The following is a 22,556-nucleotide window of genomic DNA, read 5'->3' as shown; positions in this document are numbered from 1 at the left end:
TTAAAATACTGTTAAAATAAATATGAATGCAATGACTCTTTCCATAACCCATCGAAGTCAACATCTTCATACCTTCAGAACAATCTTGTTGTCTGAGGTTGGGGTCCTCCCCAACCAGAGGGCAAACTTGCAAGGATCTCCCTCCACATGTTCTGTCACTCCAAGCTCTGACGTCTGATGAGATGAAAAATGTGCAAATAAATTAGACGAAATATAAAAATATCTCAGATCTACCATCCTACAGTTGCATTCTTCTGCTAAGTTTTTTAAGACTTAACATCTTTATCATTACTTCATATTATTTTTTTATGCAGTTGTGTCTAATTTAGACATATTCAGCGTTATGGCCAAGGTCACAGTGAATGGTACGATTTGAAAGAATTCCCTCGAGGTGATCGAGAGATATCAAGTTCAAAATGGGAGCGGCGGACAAACAGGCTGACTCATAGAAGTAGGGGCAACTGAGAAGCATTCTGTCTCCAGCCACAACCGTTGCCATCACAGAGGCATAAAAATATGTGATAACAGCCTTGTAACCCAGATAAAAACAACAGGTGTCTCAAAGGACCTGGCGTGGATCCACTCAGTACAGCCGGATAAAACAATTCTTACAAAGAGCTTGCTCTTGTAGAGGTATTTGCTGCGCCCATTAGAGTCTTTCACTTCTTTGCTGAAGACCAGAGACATCTCAAAGAGGAAGAGGTGTCGATCCCGACCCTTCCGGATAAGAGTCTTAGGATCCCAGACCTGGAAGGACTCCTGGAGTATCAGCTCTCCCTGGGAGTCGATGTTTCCATCAAATCCTGAGGTAGTGAAAGGAAAATCAGGGAAGAATCACCTAAGGGGGCTTTCTTGTTTCTGCAGTAAATGCAAATATGTTTGTAGGAGGCAAGTTGAAAAAATTTACTTCTGACTCACAGCTGAGTCAGAAATACAACTGACTATAAAAGTGAGCAACATATTTCGTTTTCTCTCAAAATAGCAAAGTGACAGTTCAGTCACTGGCTACAGACAAGCAAAGAAAAACATACTAGCAGATGTACACATATGTATACCCACCCTCCAGCATAGAGAGGTGCATGGCATCGTTGGCTCTCTTGGGGACACTGAGCATCACTTCCAGGCCATCCTTGATCTCCCCTTTTCCTTCCTCACAGCATGTTAACAGTTCCTACAGTGGAGCACACAAACGTGTCAATCCAGTGGCATTTAAATACAAAACCTTCTTAAGATTCATTTAAATGTATGCTCTACCTTTAGAAGCAACTGGTATTTTGTGATTCTTTGGACTGGCTTGATCAGGTAAGAGGAGATAGAGTTTGCGAGACGATGTCTTTGCTGAATTTCCTGTAAATTGAAAAAGGAAAGAGACACTTTTACAGGAAAGTGCTTCATTCATTCTAAATCATGCAGCACACAGAGGAACCATGTGAGTTAAATTAATTATGATTCGAAGTGAGTCAATTTCAGATATAAAATGCAAATTTAGTATTTCTACTCCCCGAGGATGAACAGAAAAGATTAATGCTGTTGGTAATATCTTACATCAAAGTAGGGTCCAGCATGTTCCACGATGAGCTGAGTTGAATCTGGCTTGTTCTTACAGTAGTTCACATACATCTGAAACTTATCAGCCTTAGCAGGAAAAATAACAGCAGTATTTATTCACCAGAGATATGGATAAAACATAAACCTTTTTAGAAGAAATGGACTATTGTACTATGTCATGTTTTAGCATTTAACATAGTGTAGAAAGAAACAAATTACTAAGGTGCAAGTTTATCTCTTACCCAGGTTACAAAACAATGGCCGACATCTTCTGGAAGCTGCTCGTACTTTTCTAACTCCTTCAGGAAAATACTGTACAGAAAGAGGAAAAGGTAGACGGTCAAATTTCAGGGTCAAACTGTGGATTCACTGCACCTAACAATGATTTTTTTTTAAATCAACCGATATTGATGGTAAGGAAAACAAAGTGTCACAAAATAATGCACTACTGACTTGTGATGAAACTCATAGAGGTCCTGCATGTTCCCAAAAATGATGTGTTCCTTGTTGACAATACCAGGAGGAATTTCCTCCACGCCGCTGGTCATTTCCCACAGGTAGGTCTGCACAGACGCGCACGCCACAGAATAATTAATTCATCACCTAGACTTGTGTCTAGCTTAAAGAAAAAGTAAACTGGCAGTGTAACCAAATGGAAATCATTTTAAAGAAAAATATCGTCATAATTCAAGAACAAAGAATGAAATGCGTAAAGTTTTATTTGTATTGCACCTTTCAAGATAAACATCAAAGTGCTTCACAACAAAAAGAGTAAAAAGTATGAACAAAAAGCTACCTATGAGAAAGTTTAAAAAGATGCGTTTTCAGCTGTTTAGTGAAGACTCGCGTCTGTTACAATACTTACATCCATACACTCCCGTAGGTCTCGTACATAGGCTTTCTCTGTTTGAATCAGCTCTGCCATTATAAATCTGAAACGATATAAATATTGGGAAATACAGAAAGTGATGCACACGGCACACTGCTGTGACTGACAAAATGCAAGTAAATATAACTCAAAAACAAAAGGATTTCTGAAGAGATTAAAGATTGCAATTTAGATCAACACTTTAGAAGAAACGAAGAAGAAGAAATTAAAGGATTTTATGAACAATTTATCCACAGATGTGCTTGTAAAACCTGTACCTTTTTGTTTCTTAAAGATGACTTCATGACGTCAATGAGTTAAACAAACCAATCGGTATGATAGAAGTAATCCGTGTGTGTGTAAATATTACAAAAAAATTGGTTAACAAGGAAAGACACATAGAACAGCTCTATGTGGAAGCATTATAATTCCCCTTGCTTATAGCTGCTTATGAGTAGTTACAACAGATATTTTTTACAGCATCAGCAACACAAAGTTGTGCCATTAAAGCTCATAACTCTGTGTCGTTGTGCACTATAAACTGTTTTTGTACACACTTGAATGAATCTGAGGTAATCAGGATGATATTTACATGAAGTTTGGGTTATTTAACATGAATTTACACATTACTTAACAGTAAATATAAAATGAAAGCTAACCTCAAGCTAGATATTATCAACAGCACTGAAAATGCTGAAAATGTTTTTATATGTTAGCTGGAAATGATGTGCCTGAAACCTATGGCCCGGGAAATAAGCGGAAAATCAACCCGTCTGCTGCCCTTACTCTTTCCTTCGTGCTGATTTCCTCTTCTCCTCATTGAGTTCATGGGCAGCGTCCCGCAACTTGACCTCTGACCCTGGAGCACTGGCTGGAATGATGTCCAGTTGCAACTCTTTACTCTGAAAACACAGGAGCCAAGGGCTATTATTTGGTGCACAACAGGCCACATCAGTCACTCAGCAGTTCCACACACCAGTGGGTGATTTATCAGCAGTTAAACAAACAGGATTCAGCCCAGGTGTAGTTTATTTGGGCTATATCAATGTTAATCCCATCAAGCACAAAATGATTTTTGAAAAGCTGAAAGTCGAAGCAAACTGTCATAATGCATAGTTATATCTCGCAAATACACATATATGCGTGCAATTTCATTTTTAAAGCTGCTTGAAAGATCAGATATGGTGTTATCAGCGATGGGCACTCACGGCTTTGTTTGAGTCGGAAGAAATGCCAAGCGCTGATTCCAGGCAGGTTCGGTATTTGTCCATGCGGAGAGAGAAGTCCCTGTAGCGCTTGTCCACCGAGGACACCCATTTCTTTATTTCCGAGGCATGGGCGTGGCCCTTGTCACAAAACCCATCCGCCAGCTGGATCAACAGCTTTACCCGCTCTTTGGTTTGCTGTCAATAGAGAGGGAGGGGGCACAGAGTGGAGAGGGATGGCCATACAGAGGAAAGGTAGATGGCAGAGAAAAAGAAAGAGAGTGTTAGGAAACAGTGTGTTGCCTGATGGACACAATAGACTGCTCCCTAACATAATAACAGCGACACAGTAAAGAGGAAACAGGACAATATGCCGCCCTGGGAAAGGGCCTCACAGCAGAGGGTGAGACTGTGCAAATATACACGCAACGCAACCAGTAAGTAGCAGGTAGGAAAAAAACTGCAAACAGGCTCGTCCTCCTTCTTTTATGGATAAATAAACAGACATAAATGTACACACACATACCTTTGCTGTGATCTGGAAATCTTCATGTTCCTTCAGTAGCTCCTGTGTGTGGTGAATGCTCGACCCGGTGGATGTGTGAGTGGACAGGTAAAACTCCCCAGTGTCATGGATCCACTCCAGGGCCTGAGGAAACAGCCAATCACAAATGAGTATGTATACAGTGAAGGGATTTTAGTTTAACACAGACTACCCAAATCTGAGGACCTAATGCACTTAAAACTACAAAAAAATATAAAAAATAAACCCTTAGTGTATTATGTAGTATGTATATGTATATTTAAACTAACAATAATTCTTGTGTTTAAACTGATTGTGGTCTCTCAGTAGTATTTTCTGCCATACAGATTGCCTCTAAGACTCCCTTTATAATTCCCTACGATCACATTCATGGGACTTCTGGATGAGGAAAGTTGACATCAGTATGACCTTGTGAAAATAACAAGGAAATATTATGCATCATTTTATGTTTTTTGGTTTCCCTCCAGATCCAATCATTTAACACGTATTAAAATAATTAGTTAGTTCCTAAATTTCTAGCATTCACTTAAAATATGTCCTATTTAATTTCTATCCTTATTAGTGTTTGCGTACTTTAAAACTGGGTCTACCTCCCAACCAGTGATGGCAGAACTGGTCCAGTCAAACTGTGAGACCAGAAACAAGCCCTGGGCCCTGGGGATAAAACCTGGACCAGCCTAGAATAGCCATGTCCTAGAAACACGCTCGATGTCATCTGGCTTTATTGGCTAAGAGAATTGGTCCGTGCATACACCCGAACACCACAAGAGGGAGCCAAGTGGCTTATATTAAACAACCTAAGGCACCCTAGTACAGGAAAATAGAGTGCAGTTTCAAACTTGCTTTGGCTCTCTCATGCCATGTTTAAATAAAGCATTCCAGTTATGAGCTCAGTTTGTAGAGTGTAAGGGCATCCCGCCTGCTACTGCAAACAATATTAACCAAACTTTTCTCAAAGTGAGACATGTTTGAATGGGAAATATTGAGTGTTCTTTGGAACTGTGGTCTAGCTCAGTTCTCTTATTCTTCACAGAAAAGCTTCCCAAGGTCAGGTTGACATGTAGGGGGGGGGAAAGAGTTGAAGAGATGCTTTGGAAATGCTTTCCAGTAACTCTAACCTTTATATGTCCTGTGCCACATAATGGTAGCCATCCTTAAGACATTTATACATATCACTGCCTGTTTGCAGCACTTCCAGTTGAATGTGCCATTATAAAGAAACACTAACTCATTGTTTAATTCAAAAAGAGAGACAAAACAAGATGGAAGTTGCAGCTGCTCGCCAACAAAACGAATATGCTGATATACTCCCACTCCAAACACGAGGCTTATTTCTACTTCTCAGTCTGCAGTAAATCAAACACCACAATGCAGTTATCTGCTGAGCCTCATGATCAGATTGTGCTTATTCCCACTGCACATATAAACAAGCACACACCTGTTTGGCGCTGCGTTCAAACACTACATATTGCTGGCACTGGTCCAGTCTCCGCTTCCTCATGGTCCAGAAGTGAAGCACTCTGTTTTCTCTCTGCAGCAGCTCATTCAAGATATCTGATGAATCGACACAAGCACTTTGTTTATTCGAGTCGGTTACGAATTTCTGCTTAACACGCAAACAAACGCAGGAAAAAAAAATTGAACGCATGAAATCAAAACTTCGCAGAATTATTAAAATGGTGCAAGGAAAGTTAAAAAAAAAGCCCTTTTAATCATGGAATAGTTCACACATCTGTTAATATTAATGTTTATGTTCGTGCATTTGTTATTAGCCTTACATGCAAAAGCACTGATGGATTTATGCCACTGTCAGCATAAACTCTAGTTTAGTGTAACACTGTATACATGCAGTAATCAAAGAGAGGTGAGAAATTGCTATAACCCTCCCACAAATACTCAGGAAGTGGGCGATCTCCCCCAGACTGGGAATAGCAAAAGTCCATCACAGTCTTTTGTCTTATTGCAAATTAGCAGCAGTGTTGTTGAGACAAAATGCTATTATGTAAATGTGTTTACTGCTTCAATAAACCTAGATGAGAGAATTGTGCAGCTGTAATTTTCAGTGAACACATCTATCACTGTGACTGCATGCATTCAGACTTGTTTTCTTTTGAAAGTGACATATGAAGGACCACTGCCCTGACTTTTATTTAAAAGCTCTGGGGAACTTTCCAATCAGACATGAAGAGATGTTAAGATGCCATCGAGTTAACGGCAATGAGTGCATGTCTGAAAGGGGCTTAGGTTTATACCAACTGTGTAAAAAACATTTGTAATGATTCCTGTAAACTGTAATAATGAGATCCAGAAAGGATGACAGTTATCTCTGAGGTGTTTACTTACTCTTAACCTGAGTCTCTGGAGCTTTGACGTGGGACAGCATGCCAGGCATGTTGACGCTGTTTCTGTGCAGGTACTTCAAGAAAACATCAGCGTTGCGTCTGGCTAGCGTACAAGCCTGTAATTGTGCAGAAAGAACCCGAATGTTACTCAGCGGGTCAACACATTCATATCCTTATAATCAGAGGTTGCAATGGGAATTGGAACCCTAAGATCCAGGGTAGAAGCGCAGCGGCGAGCATGCCTGTTTCACAAGCCCTAGACAGTACAACGTTGGACTTTTCCTTTTGCTACCAAATGTATTTATATTTATCAAACATCACTTGTTGAGCAGTCTTTACCTTTGAAAACAGTCTCTCATCTTTCTTTTGTACATCTTTCTCTATCTCTGAGTGAACTTCTCACACATTAGCTCTTTTTTTCTCCCTGCAAACATGGAAACACTACCTTTAACTAACATGTGCTACTTCAAAATGTAACTGCTAATACTCTCGCTCCTTTTTTGTCACGGTAGCTAGAGTGGGTGTCCTGGGTTACGTCTTTTGTCTGCCTTTTGAATGCTTCGTTCCACCAGATGAGCTGGAGGAGTTGGCTGGGAAGAGGGAAGTCTGGGCTTCTCTGCTTGGGGTGCTGCCTCTGTAACCCTGCCCCACATAAGTGGCAAAAAAATGGATGGCTTGATAGCTAGATGCTGAAATACCAAGAGCCCAACATTTACTGACGCTTGCGTACGCTTGACGAGGACAAAAAGTAAATAAAATGTGTGTAGACTGTGCAGATGGGATCAAGGCTAACATTACTTTCTCAGCAGTAGCAGCTGTTAGCAACAACAAGCGGCAGCACATTAATAATGAACTCACTTGATCTTATTTTGCATTAAACTGCCTGTCAGATTTAATTACTGTGCAGGAATGCCATTCTGGATCAGTCCAGGCCACATTAACCCCCCTAAAATGCTGACGTTTATTTTCGTATTTGCAATAAAATCATCGTTCTCACCTTGAGGAAGGCCTCTTTCTGCTCCAGATGTTTGCTGACCATGGGAGTGACATGGTCTGATTCACTGTTAGGGCCCAGTTTATCAGCACCACCGCACCAGTCTTCTTCTCTCTTATACTCCTGCTCGAGGCTTTCTAGCACACTGCACACCTACGACACAGATGACACAGTGCAGTTTGTAAAAAAAAACTGCTCTTCAGTAATCCACTCCTGGTCTACACTTTCATGCAACCTGTGCAAATTCGGGCTGCTGGAAGCAATTTTCTTATCCGAATGTAAGTCTGCAGGCACTAACTTTGGGGACTGATGCTTACCAGGGAAAGAGAATGTTTTTAAACTTAAATTTATACTAAAATTACTCATACACTAAGATCAGATATTACTTTGGTGGCACCCACTCCCACACTCATATGCATTCACGTGCACAAACAATAATACCTGTTCAGAGGTCTTGTAGAAAGCCACAGAAGCATTAACCAGCTTAAGTCTGTCCTCCATCTTTAGCATCAGCTGCTGCCAGTGGTCTGCCACCTTCAAGTCAAACAAAATAAATCAGTTTACCAGCCACTGCACTGCCCGCACTATTTTCCCTCAGAGACAACACAAAGCAACAATACCTTTTCTGCACAGTCTCTGATCATATCCATGTCATAGTGGTTTGCCTGGAGTAGAGCCTCAGCTTTCTGCTGTACCTGCAGCGCGCTCTGATGGGTTTTCTGCACGCAGGGGAAGGGTGATATGAAAAACAATGAATTTCAGGTGGTACATGAATCTGTATATCACAACGATTGCTTTGAAAATTCGACCTCAGCTTCCTCTTGGCCCCACGGGGCACTTTGGTAGAGATCTGTGAACTGGGAAGCAACAAAGTAAAGGCAATATAAACAAAAGCTGTGTCTGATTATAGCTGTGCCATAAAGGTTGTCCTAGAGTGAGCATTTCGGAGAGGAAATGAGATCGAGGGTAACAAAAAAAAAAAAAACAGTATCTGGTGATGTTTGAGTTAAAGTGCATAGCCCGAGAGTAAGGCTTTTGCTTCCTGCTGGACTCGGGGCAGTCGAGGATAAACAAAAGAAAAAAATTAACGATATCTTGCTAGCTTTGATAATATTTTTGTGGGATAAGTCTTAAGTCCAAAGCATCTGCTGTGTACAATTAAGAAAGATATTACTTTTTTCCCTTCACTAGTGCTGGGGTGGGAATCAGGGGTGTGCAGCATGTGTTAAAATTCCACTCTGACTTACACAACAATAAAAAACAATGTTCTTCTATGTGTGAATTGTTGCATGTATGTCAGCGTCGTAGAAGTAGGTCAGGCACAGGCCTGCATTAAAATGAACCAATGCACCCCGAATAATCAGGGGTAAAGAGGAGAAGGAAAATAAGGGGGAAAGGTAAAAGCAGCGAGAGAAGAAAGAGAGGGGTATAGATGCCGGTTATTCATAATTCCATTTCATGGCTGACTTGTGATCAGACGGAGAGGCCGTGTGCAGCGATATCAGCCTTAAAAAGAGTTTTAGAAAAGCAAAAGGTTGGAAGATGAAGGGCAAGAAAGCGACACGGGAGCAGAAGTGAGGATGGGAAAGGCAACTAGACCTTTAAAAATGAATCAAGGTAAACCTGGTGAAAGGGGGAAGGGCGGGGAATTAAGTTTTTACAAAAAACACAGAAGCAAAAAAATGAGGCAGCTGAGTTTCTTGTACCTCTATTGCATGTTGAAATTGTTCGTGCTCCTTTTGCAGCTGTTCGGCCTCTTGTAAGGAACTGGCTGTGATCAGACCTGCGTTCAGCATCGACTCACCATTACGGATCCAACCCAGCACCTACAGCACAACAGAAAGCTTCGAAATTTATCTTCGAAAAGAGTGGGATTAAATTTATTATGACATTTTAAAAACAACTGAAAAACAAAAAAAAGTGGACTGGTCGTTTATTTTTTAGCTACTTCTCTATTCTGCTATATTTTACTGTCGGTACTCTGTGACAGAAATGCTCATTTCCAACTTTTTGATGTTGAAATTATACCCTGCGCACATTTCCCAAACCACCTTCTCTACCCCGCCTTGCATACACGCTGCCTGCAGCGCCCAAAAATCACATTTGCTTTTGTTTTTCACTGGCCTAATTCTAGCCAAAGGTTAGTCTCTCGAAGACACCTCGCTCACTCTCTCTGACTCAGCATGCACGCCTGCTGAGTGGGTGGTAGCAGAACTGCATATGAAGCCTGGCCAGAAAATGAATGACGCTACACAACACTGACACCTGTTTTTGAGAAGTTTTAACAGGGTCAGTGTTTCCATTGCACTTGCAACGACCTGGGGCGGGGCAGGTATGAGGTTAGCTTTTTAATCTCAGAGGAGCTGTGGGGACATGTGGCTTAACACAGATGTGTGAATGAACACTAAACCCTTTTATAATATAGCTCAATATTTTATCAAACCATGGCATAAAAACACAGCTTTATCTATTTACAATCCTTTTATTTCGTTTGAGCTCCCGCTTTTCTATTATAAGGCCTCCAGCAGACCTAATAAGAAACTACTTCTGGGTTTGGGTTAAAAAAACAAACACACAAACTTACACTGGTAAATTTAGCACAGCAATATTTAGAGATAGTTCAGCAGCATAAACACACAAGCTACAATTACAAGATTACTGTTGTTCCCGGCTTTACTGTAAAAGGGTGCAGTTAGAGGATTCAGAGCAGGTTGTGTAATAGCTAAGCTCCCCCGTGTAAGAGAGTGGATGGCAAAAGCTGTTGAAGTGTATTTTACACCGAATTCCTGAAATAATACGCACTAACCACACTGACGATCTCCATCCCAATTCAGATTTTCTGAGCTGAATAAACAATTATCACGCTCTGTAAAAGAGCCGCACCTGCAGCAACCTTTCTCTATGAATGATGAGCAACTGCATTCAGTAACTGAATGAAAACTAACTCCATGCTAACACGCTATCATCATTCTGTCAGCTGTCGTATCATTGTGACGGCAGTGCGTTTGAAATGTTTTGACGCGGCCCTCCTCGAGTATCAATATCATTTTCTTTTCCAGCAACCAAATTTTTTTTCATTAGTTTTAGTTCAAGTTCAAGCCTAAGACTGTTGTTGTTTGGCTGCATCACCACAATAAGAGTCCTTGTTGTGAAAATTGCCTCCGTGTTTGTTGATGTTTGGGTTTCAGATAGCAGCAGGAAAGATTGCTCCACATGATTGTCTTGCTGTAATTGTGTTCCACTACTGAATAGATACTGTTAGGGAATAACTAGATGACATGCAAAACAATAGGAAAGAAACCACATCTGTTTTTGTCTGGATTATTGGTTTTTCTTGTGTTTCTTTGTAACATTGCTGTTTATTCAAGTATTTGAACAAATAGGAATAGATTTTTCTTAATGCTCTGTGCATTAAATGTACAATAAATTAGTGGACACTACACCAAATTTCAAAGTTGCTACTTTTCTAGCTACATTGAAAGACATTTGTGGGTAATATACAGTGATGAGAAAAACGTCATTAAAACAGATCATTATGGAGGGATTTTGGTTCATTCTTCTTTACAATCTTGTTTAAGTTCATTGAGGTTTGTTGGCATTCATTTTAGCACAGCTCTCTTAAAGTCTTACAGTCATTACAGCGCTGAGGTCTGGGCTCTGACTGTGTCGTTACAGCACAGGATTCAGCTCTTTTTCAGCCATTCTGTTGCAGATTTGCTGGTGTGCTCGGGATTATTGTTGCATCTTGAGATGTAGCTGAGACATGACGTCACATTTGAATCCTTTGGTGTACAGAGGAGTTCATAGCTGACAAAAGCATTCAGATTCATAACAAGCCCAAATAATTACCCCTCTACCATCGCGCATGATAGTAGTTAGGAGGTGTTTTTACTCGGTGGTTTTCACCAAATGTGGCAAACAGCTCCACTTTGGTCTTGTCTGTCAAAAGGACATTATTTCAGAAGTTTGCGGTTTGTTCAGATATAACTTAGCAAATCTAAGCTGCGCTGCTATTTTGTTTTCAAAGAGAGGAGGCTTTCTCCTCGCAACTCTTCCAAACAAGCCATACTTGTTCAGTATTTTTCTAATTGTACTGTTATGAACTTTAACATGCTCACTGAGCCTTTTATAGTCTAAGATAAGACCTGAATGCTGAAAACCAGCAAACTGCCAAAACGTCTGCTTTTATAGAGGTGCTCACACTTGCTGATAACAGTTAATCAAGTGCATTTGATTAGCAGCAACTGGCTCCCACTTGCACTTTTAATTCCTAAGGAAGCAGTAAAAGTGTACTTCATTTTTCACAGCACTCTTGTGAGAAAATCTCTATCCGTCATAATGCATGATGCCATGCACCTGGACAGATCAAAGTGGAGTCAAAGAAATTCATATTTAGTATTCGGATGAAAATTGAATGATGGATCAATTATTGCACTGCAAACTAAATTTGCTCATTACTGAATATTTTTGGGAGAAGCAGAATGAATACAGTTAAGAATGAGTGAGAGAGACAGAGAGAAATTGTTGACACAGGATGAGTCATCTACCCATGGTCATGTACAGACACAACATAGTATGTGCTAAAAGGCCGAACTATCACTCTCTGCTGCAGATTCTCAGTATGTTAGCACTGAACTGCCAGAACGGATTTCCATTCAGCAGCGTGACTACAGGAAAAAAGAAGATTCATGTGAATATTCATGTGTGACTATATGTATGGGACACATATATGCAGTTCATAATATATAAATATATTATGAGTTACCAGATGTCAGAAAACAGTTTCAGGCTTTGTAAGCAGTCATTGTTCTTTTTCTAGCTTTTAGAGAGCTTTTGAAACCCAAGTCAAACCTTAATCGCTGCTTTAGTGTTGCATCTTTGTCTCCCCTGAGTCACATACATACCTGTTTGACTTCAGCCTGCAGATGCCTTAACTGGACACACTGCTCCAAGTGTCTCCTGTGCTGTTCTGCGGCGAGATCCAACTCCTGCTGCTTCTCGTGGAGAAACTCCAGCAGGTCCTGAACACGTGTGGCCATGTCCACGTCTCGGTCGCATAACAGCTCCACACCTGCAGAAAGTGGACATTCTGTTGTGTTACCAACACTGAAAAAGGTTTTCTAACATAATCAGGATGGTTATACTATACATCACTATATTTCCCAGCATCCATACAACAGCAGCAGCCACAGCTGGATGGCTTCCTATTTTTACACTCTACAAATTATTCATGGAAGGCACGAGTAGAGGAATGAGCTGGGAAATGACAGTAGCAAAGGTTTGGCCTACCAGAAGTCAAATAAGGGACTGAGCTCCCGAGGGTATTTTAGCCCGTGCAGAATTTCCCCTAACGACTGGCACTGGGTCGCCCCCTTGAATAAATACTCAAGGTTTAAATGTATTTATATTCCCTAACTCACCAGACGCCTGGACCTCCGTGACATACTGCAGCAGCTCTTGTCCCTGGTGGATGACATCAAAGGTGAGGTTGTTCATGGTAAGAGCTTTGTCCGCATGATGCTGCAGCCTCTGCTCAGCCAGTGTGAGATCCTCCGTGTCAAAGTCGCTCATCTGCTGTGACAGTTCCTCATTCCATGACTCCAGGTCTGAGATGATCTGAGAGGGGCAGAGAGGGTTAAGGCAGGAAGAAGGGCTAACATGCACATAAAATGGGAGAACGTTTCCTTTTTGTATTATTATTTCCAAAAAGGACAGTGACAATGAAGAAACATTTGCACCAACAGCTGTGCGCTACTTAATCCCAGCAATTTGTCTTCTACACCACAGTTACCCCTCGATCTAGATATATATGTGTATTTTTGGTTAGTTAAAATCATTTTAAATGTATGTTCATTTGGTGTTGAAAAAGGGGGAAAATATATACCAAATGACTATGAATTCAAAAAAAAAATCAGGGTTTCTATGTTTAAATATTATCCTGCTAATTCAAAGACAGATGTCTGACAAAAAAACAAAAGAAGAAGAAAGAGGGAAAGAATTGCATTTAAAAATATGACAGCTGTTTCATCTTCAATTAGCAACTCAAGCACTTTAAGAGCTGTAAGCCAGCAGCGCGCTGGCTTCCACAATAATGGATAATATATTACAAATGGTAATAAACGGCTGGTGGAGCAGATGTACCGAGATGTCAGCGCTTGTCTCTGACTGCCCACACAGACTGAATCATGATACCAGGAGCACCTTGATCCTGGCACCATTCAGCTCTGTCTCCATGCTGTCTCGATCTTTTTTGTCTTTCTTGTTTTCAAACCGTGAGTTATAGTTTTGTTGTTTTCTAGAAGGTATTCACCTCTTGCTCTGCAGTCTTTACTTATTGTATCAAGAGAGAGAATCACGTTTTATAAATACTGTTATTACAAGCAAACTTTTTTTTAACTAAACTTGACTTTACACATTCCAAAAGCACTTTAAGCACACAGGTATGCTGGGGAATCACATCTTAATGTCAGATCTGAGCTTTAGAGGGTGATATTTACATTGCTGCATCGGCACAAAATCAACTTATCAGATTTCAATATCCATGCTTTGTGCTGTTTTAGTAATATGAGCAAAATCCTGAAGTTTCTTTCGAGGTCTGACCCTAGTCTCTGTCCTAGTGTAACCCAACAAATGCATGTAAAGAATTTAAAGTTACCTTTGGGTAACTTGAGTCACCGTGCCCTAAAAATCAAAAGTCCAGATAAGAATTAAACATTTTCCTTGAAAATCAAAGCTGTCCTCTTCAAATTATAAACAGTTATCCTGTTATCCTGTTACTGTCATGGTCCTGGGTTTGTGACCAAGTAGTTTGTGCTTGTCTTGAATTGTTAGGTATTTCTGGAATGAGGTTTAAGATAATGTGTTATTTCCTGAGTATAATTTCCTTCTGTTTCTTAGTTTGGTTAATTCTCTGTTCCTTGTTTAGTTTCATTTAGTTCCCTTTTCATGTCCAGTCTTCCCTCTGTGTACCCGTGTTAGTTATTTGTGTCTCCCTGTGTAATCTGTCGTGTCTCCATCTTTATTGGACTTTTTCCTCAGTCTTCTATCTTCTATCTTTCCTCAGTCCCTATCTGGTCCCTCTGTTCCCTCTGTGTCCTGTGTGCGAGTTCTGAATCTGTCTCCGAGTCTCACACATGACAGTTACCCAGAAAACCTCCAACACAGCGAGGAAAAATAAGCCAACTGCTAACAGCCAGGCCAGTGAGTTTCAATATAAGGCAGAAAAATAAAAATCGGGAGACAGTCATACAGAAAATAGATGTTGAAAAAAGGAGAACAGCATTGATGGCATCACGTTCCTAATCATACGTGAATAAGTTAAACCTCCTCAGCCAGTACTGTGCTTAATTTAATCTGTCCCTCAGGTACATCCCCTGATCCAGATTGCCAGAGACAGTTATTTTATTCATAATGCAGTTACACTGTACACTGCTAAAAATGTAATTTACTACAGCTTCTACATAACGTGTAATTATACATTTTGCAATGCTTAAGATTGTTACTGGTGTTCTCAGAGAGGTTCGCCTAGTAAGTGTGAGACAGCTGAGAGCTTTAAATATTCCCCCGAGATACAGAAAACAAGCCACAAATTCCAGCAACAAGAAAAACGTTGTGTTTCAAGAGTTTCTATGAATAAATACATATTCTGTGGAGGTATATTCATATTTTGGGAGGTATCAGTCTTCAGCTTCCTGATTTCTTTCTCCTTTTTCACCTCATGACAAAAGCAGACTCAGATGAGAATTGAACCAAGGGGAAAAAAAAGATTCACAAAGTTTAAAACTGATATATTGTAATTATTCAAAGCAATGCATGCATGAAAGTCTACTTCACAGGAAGGTCCTAATTGTAACTATTGAATAAGTATACAAAAGGCGAGATAGACCACTTCTACAACAGAGAACATTACCCTGTCTCCAAATGAAAAAGTGCCTCTGCTTTCTGCGCTGTGCTGTAGGAGTTTGGATTAATAGAATAAAATCTGCTCTGTACAGAGACACAATTTTTCTTTCAGTTAACACACAGGATAATCTTATCAAGCTTCCATAAGACAATAACAGATAATACCTTCTTAAACCAATATGATGATTTTTACAAATCTGGCAACAAAGTTTTAACAAACTTACCAAGCGCTCATTTAGACTCTGCTCTCCTCTCCTCTTACAGTTGAGTAAAATGCCCTCTGAGTACAAAAAGACCATTTCCTTAATCTACAAAGTCTGAAATGACTAACTAATGGAGGAGAAGTGTCCCCTCTGACTGTTTTGGTCTTGGTGCTATGCACTCATACACAGCTTTTGTCAGGCAATAAAGCACTGAGGGAGGAGTGTGCGTCTCACCTCAACCAGTGCCCTCATCTAACATACACACCCCCCCAAGTTAAGCCAGGAGGGAGTGTCGTTGTGCAACTGCGCGTGTGTGGAGTGGCAGGAATGCCTTTTCCACTCATCATATTCCTCAAAGTCCCTCTGTTAATCCTGTGTGCAAGAGTGGGTGTACCTGACCTGACACGCACATGTAATATACACCCCTTCATATAATACTAAATTTTAAAAGCTTTACATATTGTAATGTTTTGACTCTACATTATATTTAAGAGGTTTAAGAGGTTTGTGCTCACCTTTTTATGTGGGCCCACAGTAGTCAAGAAATCACCCGAGACGTCTGCCCGTCTGACCACTAAATCCTGCTCGACCACCGTGGAAGTAACCCCATTAGCACTCTACAATTGCCCGCATCCTCCACCAAAGCTGTCGCGAAATCAATCAATGTAGAGCAGTGTCACAAACCACGGAGGCCCCAGAAAAGTCCGCCCGGAGAAAACATCAATATATGTCTTCTGACCAAAATACATGTTTTGGATACTTATAAAGCAGTGGGGTACACGCCCCCCCCCCATGGCGTCAATGACAGATTAAAATAGGTTCCAGACAATGTTGGATAACACCTCCCACCCACTCCATGACATGTTGGTCAGTCACAGGAGCTCGTTCAGTGAGAGACTGAGATTACCGAAAAGCACCACTGAACGACACAGGAAATCTTTCCTGCCTGTGGCCATCTCCCTGTACAACGCATCCACTTAACACACTGTTTGCTGCTACAGCTACACATGTTTCTTTTCCAACTATTTATTTATAAGTGACTTATGTATGTATGTATGTATGTATGTATGTATATATATGTATATATTGTACTATTCTTAGTTAGCGTATTGTCTGTCTTGTCTTAATGTTGGTTTAAAATGGAGCACTGTAACAAAAAATAATTTCCCCCAGGGATCAATAAAGGATTCTGATTCTGATTCTGATTAGTCACAGTTAATCGTACATCTTTAATAGCTATAAGCAGACATAGAACTTCTCTTTTCTATAACACCTTCCATACAAGGTAATAAACTTCAAGCCCTCAGGGTCTCTGGAGCTAATTATTGACTCTGATCGTCTGTTACCAAGTAGAATAAAATATAGTAAGACACCAAATGAGTTGAGGCCTCAGGCCGGACACATTCCTAGATTATATGTATTATATGTACTGTAAGCATGCATTGCAGTTATCCTTCTATGTCAGCCCGTTCTCACTCCCGAGGCGTAACATGTCGACGTTTTGTCACGTCCCGCGGCGTTCCTGAGGAACGCGAAAGGAGACCTTCGGCGTTCTTATGGTACGCGGCGGGTTATGGCTGGAATCCAGTGCAATGACGCTCCCGCGGGAGTAGACGTTCCAGCCCTGTATTCCAGCCCTAAACCTAACCTTATCCCTAGCCCTGACCATAACCTTATTCCTGACCTTAACCAGGTCTTTAATGATGTTAAATAGCGTGTTTCTAAGCGATTTGAAGAATAAGAGCGAACATGTGTAGGTTCAGTCCAGACGGTTCTCATATTTCCTCTTTTTCCGAGGTCGTCATTTAGGAACGTGGTGGGTAGCCGAAAACGTAATATGGTGACGATTTGTCACCTAGCGTAAAATGTTACGCTTTGGGAGTGAGAACGGGTTGTCTATGTTCTAGTTTCCCTCAGCATGTATCACCTGGACAGTCACGCCAGTGAAGCTTAAGACCCTCAATGAACCGAACATCAACTCGAAATAAGCACAGATATGCAATGTGTATGAAATACTTCTGACTGTACCTGTAATAAAAGTTAACATAATGGAAGGATCCTCAAATGGACATCTTCAATAAACAACTGTAATGCAGTATCAATACTGTGAGAAATATTATTACATGAAATAATGCTGTAAAGAATGTTATTAATGCAATTATAATGATGCAGATTATATGGCAGCAATAAAATAATTTCTGTATCTCCACAATACTTATGGTTCGTAGATTCTTCTTAAGTTAACGATATTTTTGTTCAGATGAAGAGAGCAGACAACTCAACACTTAACATGCTAGCTGATATGTGACGAGCATTTTTAACATATTTATCATTTGCTACTAATAACATTACAACCAGGTTTATTTTAAGGATATTAATAGAAACGTACCCATTGACTGTTTATAGACTGTTAGAGACGCTAATAAAAGCCTTGCGATTCTTACAGTTCTTCATAATATTCACAAACATATGTGAGTCTAAGTCATTTATCAGTTGGGTAACTGTTAACAAATGAACTTTTTTAGTTTTATAGGATACATTTTTGTTATACATTTATTTGCAGTCAAGTATGCATTTTTGCAGCTATTACATTTATTAACATTTGCTATGTTATGCTGTACTATGCTTTATTATGCTAAAAGATGACAAAACACGCTTATTATTAGATAATTACATAATCATATCTTCATTAACGCGCTCACCAGACACTTTGTGGGGTTCACCTGTTTGACTGCTCGTGAATGAAAATATCCGATTAGCCAAACACAGGCAGCGACATTTACGCATGTCAACATGGTCTTGAGACATCCTGTTCAAACTCAAGCTAAACGTCAGAGTGGGGGAAAATTTTCCCACACTGATGTCTCTAGAGTTTAAAGAGAATGGTCTGAATAAGGGAAAATCAGTGAGTGTGAGTTCTCTGGGTGCGTTATTGATTAGAGCGAATGACCAGATAGTTTCAAGCTGATAGGAAGACAACAGTAACTCAAATAACCACTTGTTACAACCAAGCTGTGTAGATCAGCATTTCTGGACATGCAGTGTGGCAAACCTCGAAGCAGATGAGCTACAGCAGCAGACGACCACCACAGATTCTGCTCATGCCAGCTAAGAACGGGAAACTGAGGCTGCAGTTCACACGAGCTCACTAAATTTAGAGAATAGAAGATTTGATAAACGTTTTCTGGTCTCATGAGTCTCGATTTCTGCTGTGACATCCACATGGTTGGGCCACAATTTTCTGTAAATAGCATAAAAACACAGTCCTATCTTGTATTGTATTAACGTTTAGAGCCAATGGTGGGAAAATATGCGTGACCGATATTTTCATGCCACACTTTGGGGCCCTTAGTATCAACTGAGCATTTAAACACTGCAGTCTGCCTGAGTTTTGTTGCTGACCATTTTCATCCCTTCACAAAGCTGAAATTATCTCAAACTGGTTTCTTGAACAAGACAATGAGCTGACTGTATTCAAATGGCATAGACAGCCATAGATCCCAGAGCAACTTTGGCATGTGGTGAAAAGAGAGATTCACATCATGGATGCACAGCCAACAAATCTGCAGCAACTGTGTGATGCTATCATGTCAATGTGCAGCAAAATCTCTGATGAATGTTTCTAACACCTTTGTTGAATCAATGCCACAAAGAATTAAGGAAGCAAAAGTAAGTCTAATCCAGTACTAGTAGGTTGTACCTAACAAGGTGGCTGATGAGTGTAAAGTAAAGCCAAGAGATAATCAGGAGACTCATTCTGTGGGCTTTCCATTTACCATCATCATCATCATCATCATCATCATCATCATCATCATCATTATCGCAGGATCACCAAACCAAGTTACAGTCATCCACTTACCATGAGTGCTGGTGCTCTATGGAGTAGCTGTTTAAGCTATTTTTATTCTGGACCAAAAACACTAAACTTACCACCCACAGAAACCACAAGTGATGAGTTTATAATTGAAAACCATTTTCCAAGATTAATATATTCATTATGTCCTCAATAATGACTTTCCACATCTCTTCTTCTTACTTACATGATTCTTATTAATACAAGCCTGCGTCTCTTTTCAGTGCGTTTGCTTCTAAAGTGCCAGAGTGTAATTCTTCTGTCAGCACAGTATGGCTCAACAAATCTAATTTGATAGCCATGATAAAAATAAAAGCAATGCTTTCTCTCTTTCTTTCTTTCTTTCTTTCTTTCTTTCTTTCTTTCTTTCTTTCTTTCTTTCTTTCTTTCTGTTTTTTTTAAGAGCAGCGCTCATTTCTGAGCACCAGCTGAGTACAGCGTTCACTCTCACAGCAAGATGCTAAGGAATTAGCAAACTGCTAACTGGGGAGGGGGAGACATAACTGGAGCGAGTCAGTGGATGAGATTCATCGAGTGGAACTAAACACTTTTTTAATGTAGCGCACGTGTGAGTATGACTGTGAATTTAGCCGAGATTTAAACCAGCTGGAATCCTCACTCCAGGACTGAATCTTCCTTTCACGCTGTAATGGTCCATCAGCTCACAGTCACAGTCATTTTGGTTTGCCAGTAAGCCCGCTGTCACATGTAATTGATCTTTTCAACAGCCAATAAGAAAAAACAAATTGGCTGATATGATACATTCTGTTATTTCTTTCTTAGCGTATCACATGTGTAGCACTTTGTTTTTCATGTCCAAACTTTTAGTCTTTTTGGTCCCTGCTATACACCTTAATTTCTCCCTTTTCATTGAAAACACCTTCCTGCGGTGTGGATATTTGAAACATTCTGTCTTCGCTTTTACATCTAAAGATCACGAGTTCTACTATTCTGGTGTTTCTTGTTCTGTCTTCCTCACTCTCACTTTAAAAATAAATATGCATCATACACCAACCCTCTATTTTCCGCCTACTTACGTCAATTGCGTCCCTTTCAAAGATGCGGAGCTGGAGGAAGAGCTCAAGTTTGATCTTCCTTTCCTGGAACAACTCCTCCATCTGGCCCTGGGCCTCGTCCAGCTGCTGCAGCACGCTCTCAATGTGGGCCATGGAGCTGTTGTGCGGAGTCTTGTTGCTCGAGATGGCAGAGTCTCTGTAAGCAGGGGTTAAATGGAGAGGACTTTGTTCCCAATTTTTGTCAAGTCATTCTGTTAGAAATCACCCTCACCCATTTTTCCCAGTGTATTCTTCTATCAGCGCTTCTTGTTTTCCTTTTATCTCATGAACACATGATTGTTGAATAATTGGAAAATATGTGTAACCCAAGGCCATCTCCAGATGGCAAATGTGACAGATGATCAGATGAACATTGAATATTACAATATTCAGACTTTAGTGAGGCATTTAAAAATGTAATAATACTAATAAATGATCACCTGAGCTGTTGTATGAGGTCCTCTCCTTCCTTTATAACATTGACTGTTGCCTGCAGGGTGGTCTGCTGCTGCTGGCCGAATCGCTTGATCAGATCCTGGACTGCCTCGACTGACTCTGCGTAAACATCATCCAGCAGTTCTTTCTGAAGCTCCTCCAGCCATGTCCACAGCTAAGTGTGATCGACAAAGAAAAAAAAGCCAGTTCAAATGTAGAGAAAAACAGCACAATAATCTGCAGACACATGTTTGAGGGTGGTGCATATAGTGGTGTGAGTTAAACAGAAATCTAAGAATAAACAGACGAGCTGCCAAATGGATAGACAAGAGATATGAGACAGAAATCAACAACAAATCAAATCCAACCAGTTCTTTTCAAAGCTGGTGTTTTGTGAATGGTCATCTTTGTAACAGATTAGCCATCTGGGTGAATTGGCTCAGGGTACTGAAGCCCTGGCATACGGTCCAGGCTGCAGGGGAGAGACCCTGGCACCCATTGTTTGTCTAACACCCACGCTGCCAACACAAAAACATGCCTACTTTTGATATTGTTCACTGCGTTAACTATGTTACATATTACATGGTTTCCATACTGACACAGACCATTAAAAATGTGTGAAAAGTGAAATCAAGTGAGCGACTAATTTTTCAGAACAAATGCTTCTCTCTTTGTCAAAGCCCTTGTCTGAGAATTTCTGATTAAATAAAGATGGCTACTTTTATTAGTCCGAGCCTTCTGATCAGTTAGCTTCGTGGAAAACAGGTAAACTGCTTCTTATACAATGTAGTTCATGCCCTGTCATCACAGTAAATTTGCCCTCTATCACACTGGACTGCATCCAAAGGATTCTGCAGCACTTGAAGAAGTGATGGGCAGCAGAGTTGGAAACATTCACTTGTACAAACATATGCATGCAGAGAAAAGAATCATAGTGGCACAAACACAAACACACATGCTCAGAAATGCACGTGCGCTCACACAGATAGCGTACTGCTATCATTGTGAGCTGACAGATGGGATGAAGGAGATTAGTCCATATGGGCATTAAAGACTAGCTTCATTAATAATACCTAGGCTCTTACTGTCTATGAGTCTATGTAAACAGGATGTAGTGTTAACACATGCAGAGAGCACTGCCTTTCCGTCTGGGAAGGTTAATTTTGACAGTCAAAGATGCACAAAAGAGTTATTTCAAGGAGTGCTTAGCACAAATGCATTTTTACAGCTCCCTAAAGGCTTAAGAAGACAACCTAAAGACCCGCCTGCCTTAATCAAAGTCAAGGAGAAGGCAGATGAGGTCAGATTACCTTTGTATTGCGTGTGAATGGTTACTACAGAGGCAAAAGAAAATTACACTCTTTGTTTTTTACAAACAGCATAATGATTGTTGCAGGAACACATCTGGAACCAATCTGATGCATTTATACAAACACACTTTACATAAATTGCTACGGCTATTCAACATAGCCTGCATGTGAAAATGCCAGAGCAAAGTTAGCCTGCGGAGTTTATTGCATTTCAGCTGGAGCTGCAACAAAAATATGAAGACAGGTAACTCAGTTTAAAATATGTTTCTTAATACAGAATAAACATCATTGCATCAT

At 40.3% G+C, this 22,556-nt stretch overlaps 1 protein-coding gene across 9 annotated transcripts in view; it reads right to left on the bottom strand.

Moving 5' to 3' along the window:
• Window positions 1-22,556, bottom strand: part of triob (trio Rho guanine nucleotide exchange factor b) — a 114,138-nt gene that overhangs the window by 31,811 nt on the left and 59,771 nt on the right. For all 9 annotated transcript variants that reach the window (XM_026185039.1, XM_026185040.1, XM_026185038.1 and 6 more), the window contains 21 exons: window positions 20,955-21,124; window positions 20,497-20,671; window positions 12,922-13,117; window positions 12,406-12,572; window positions 9,208-9,327; window positions 8,122-8,220; window positions 7,943-8,035; window positions 7,505-7,654; window positions 6,509-6,623; window positions 5,604-5,719; window positions 4,148-4,270; window positions 3,625-3,819; window positions 3,203-3,318; window positions 2,414-2,480; window positions 2,002-2,111; window positions 1,791-1,860; window positions 1,546-1,635; window positions 1,255-1,347; window positions 1,060-1,171; window positions 613-803; window positions 73-174 (listed from right to left, as the gene is read on the bottom strand). In XM_026185039.1, the coding sequence (XP_026040824.1) occupies window positions 73-174; window positions 613-803; window positions 1,060-1,171; window positions 1,255-1,347; window positions 1,546-1,635; window positions 1,791-1,860; window positions 2,002-2,111; window positions 2,414-2,480; window positions 3,203-3,318; window positions 3,625-3,819; window positions 4,148-4,270; window positions 5,604-5,719; window positions 6,509-6,623; window positions 7,505-7,654; window positions 7,943-8,035; window positions 8,122-8,220; window positions 9,208-9,327; window positions 12,406-12,572; window positions 12,922-13,117; window positions 20,497-20,671; window positions 20,955-21,124 (2,670 nt within the window). The remainder of the gene's footprint in view (window positions 1-72; window positions 175-612; window positions 804-1,059; window positions 1,172-1,254; window positions 1,348-1,545; window positions 1,636-1,790; window positions 1,861-2,001; window positions 2,112-2,413; window positions 2,481-3,202; window positions 3,319-3,624; window positions 3,820-4,147; window positions 4,271-5,603; window positions 5,720-6,508; window positions 6,624-7,504; window positions 7,655-7,942; window positions 8,036-8,121; window positions 8,221-9,207; window positions 9,328-12,405; window positions 12,573-12,921; window positions 13,118-20,496; window positions 20,672-20,954; window positions 21,125-22,556) is intronic.

Source organism: Astatotilapia calliptera, chromosome 11 (assembly GCF_900246225.1).
Source record: "Astatotilapia calliptera chromosome 11, fAstCal1.2, whole genome shotgun sequence".
In the NCBI taxonomy this organism is placed as follows: domain Eukaryota; kingdom Metazoa; phylum Chordata; class Actinopteri; order Cichliformes; family Cichlidae; genus Astatotilapia; species Astatotilapia calliptera.
This window is presented reverse-complemented; position numbering and strand designations above follow the sequence as displayed.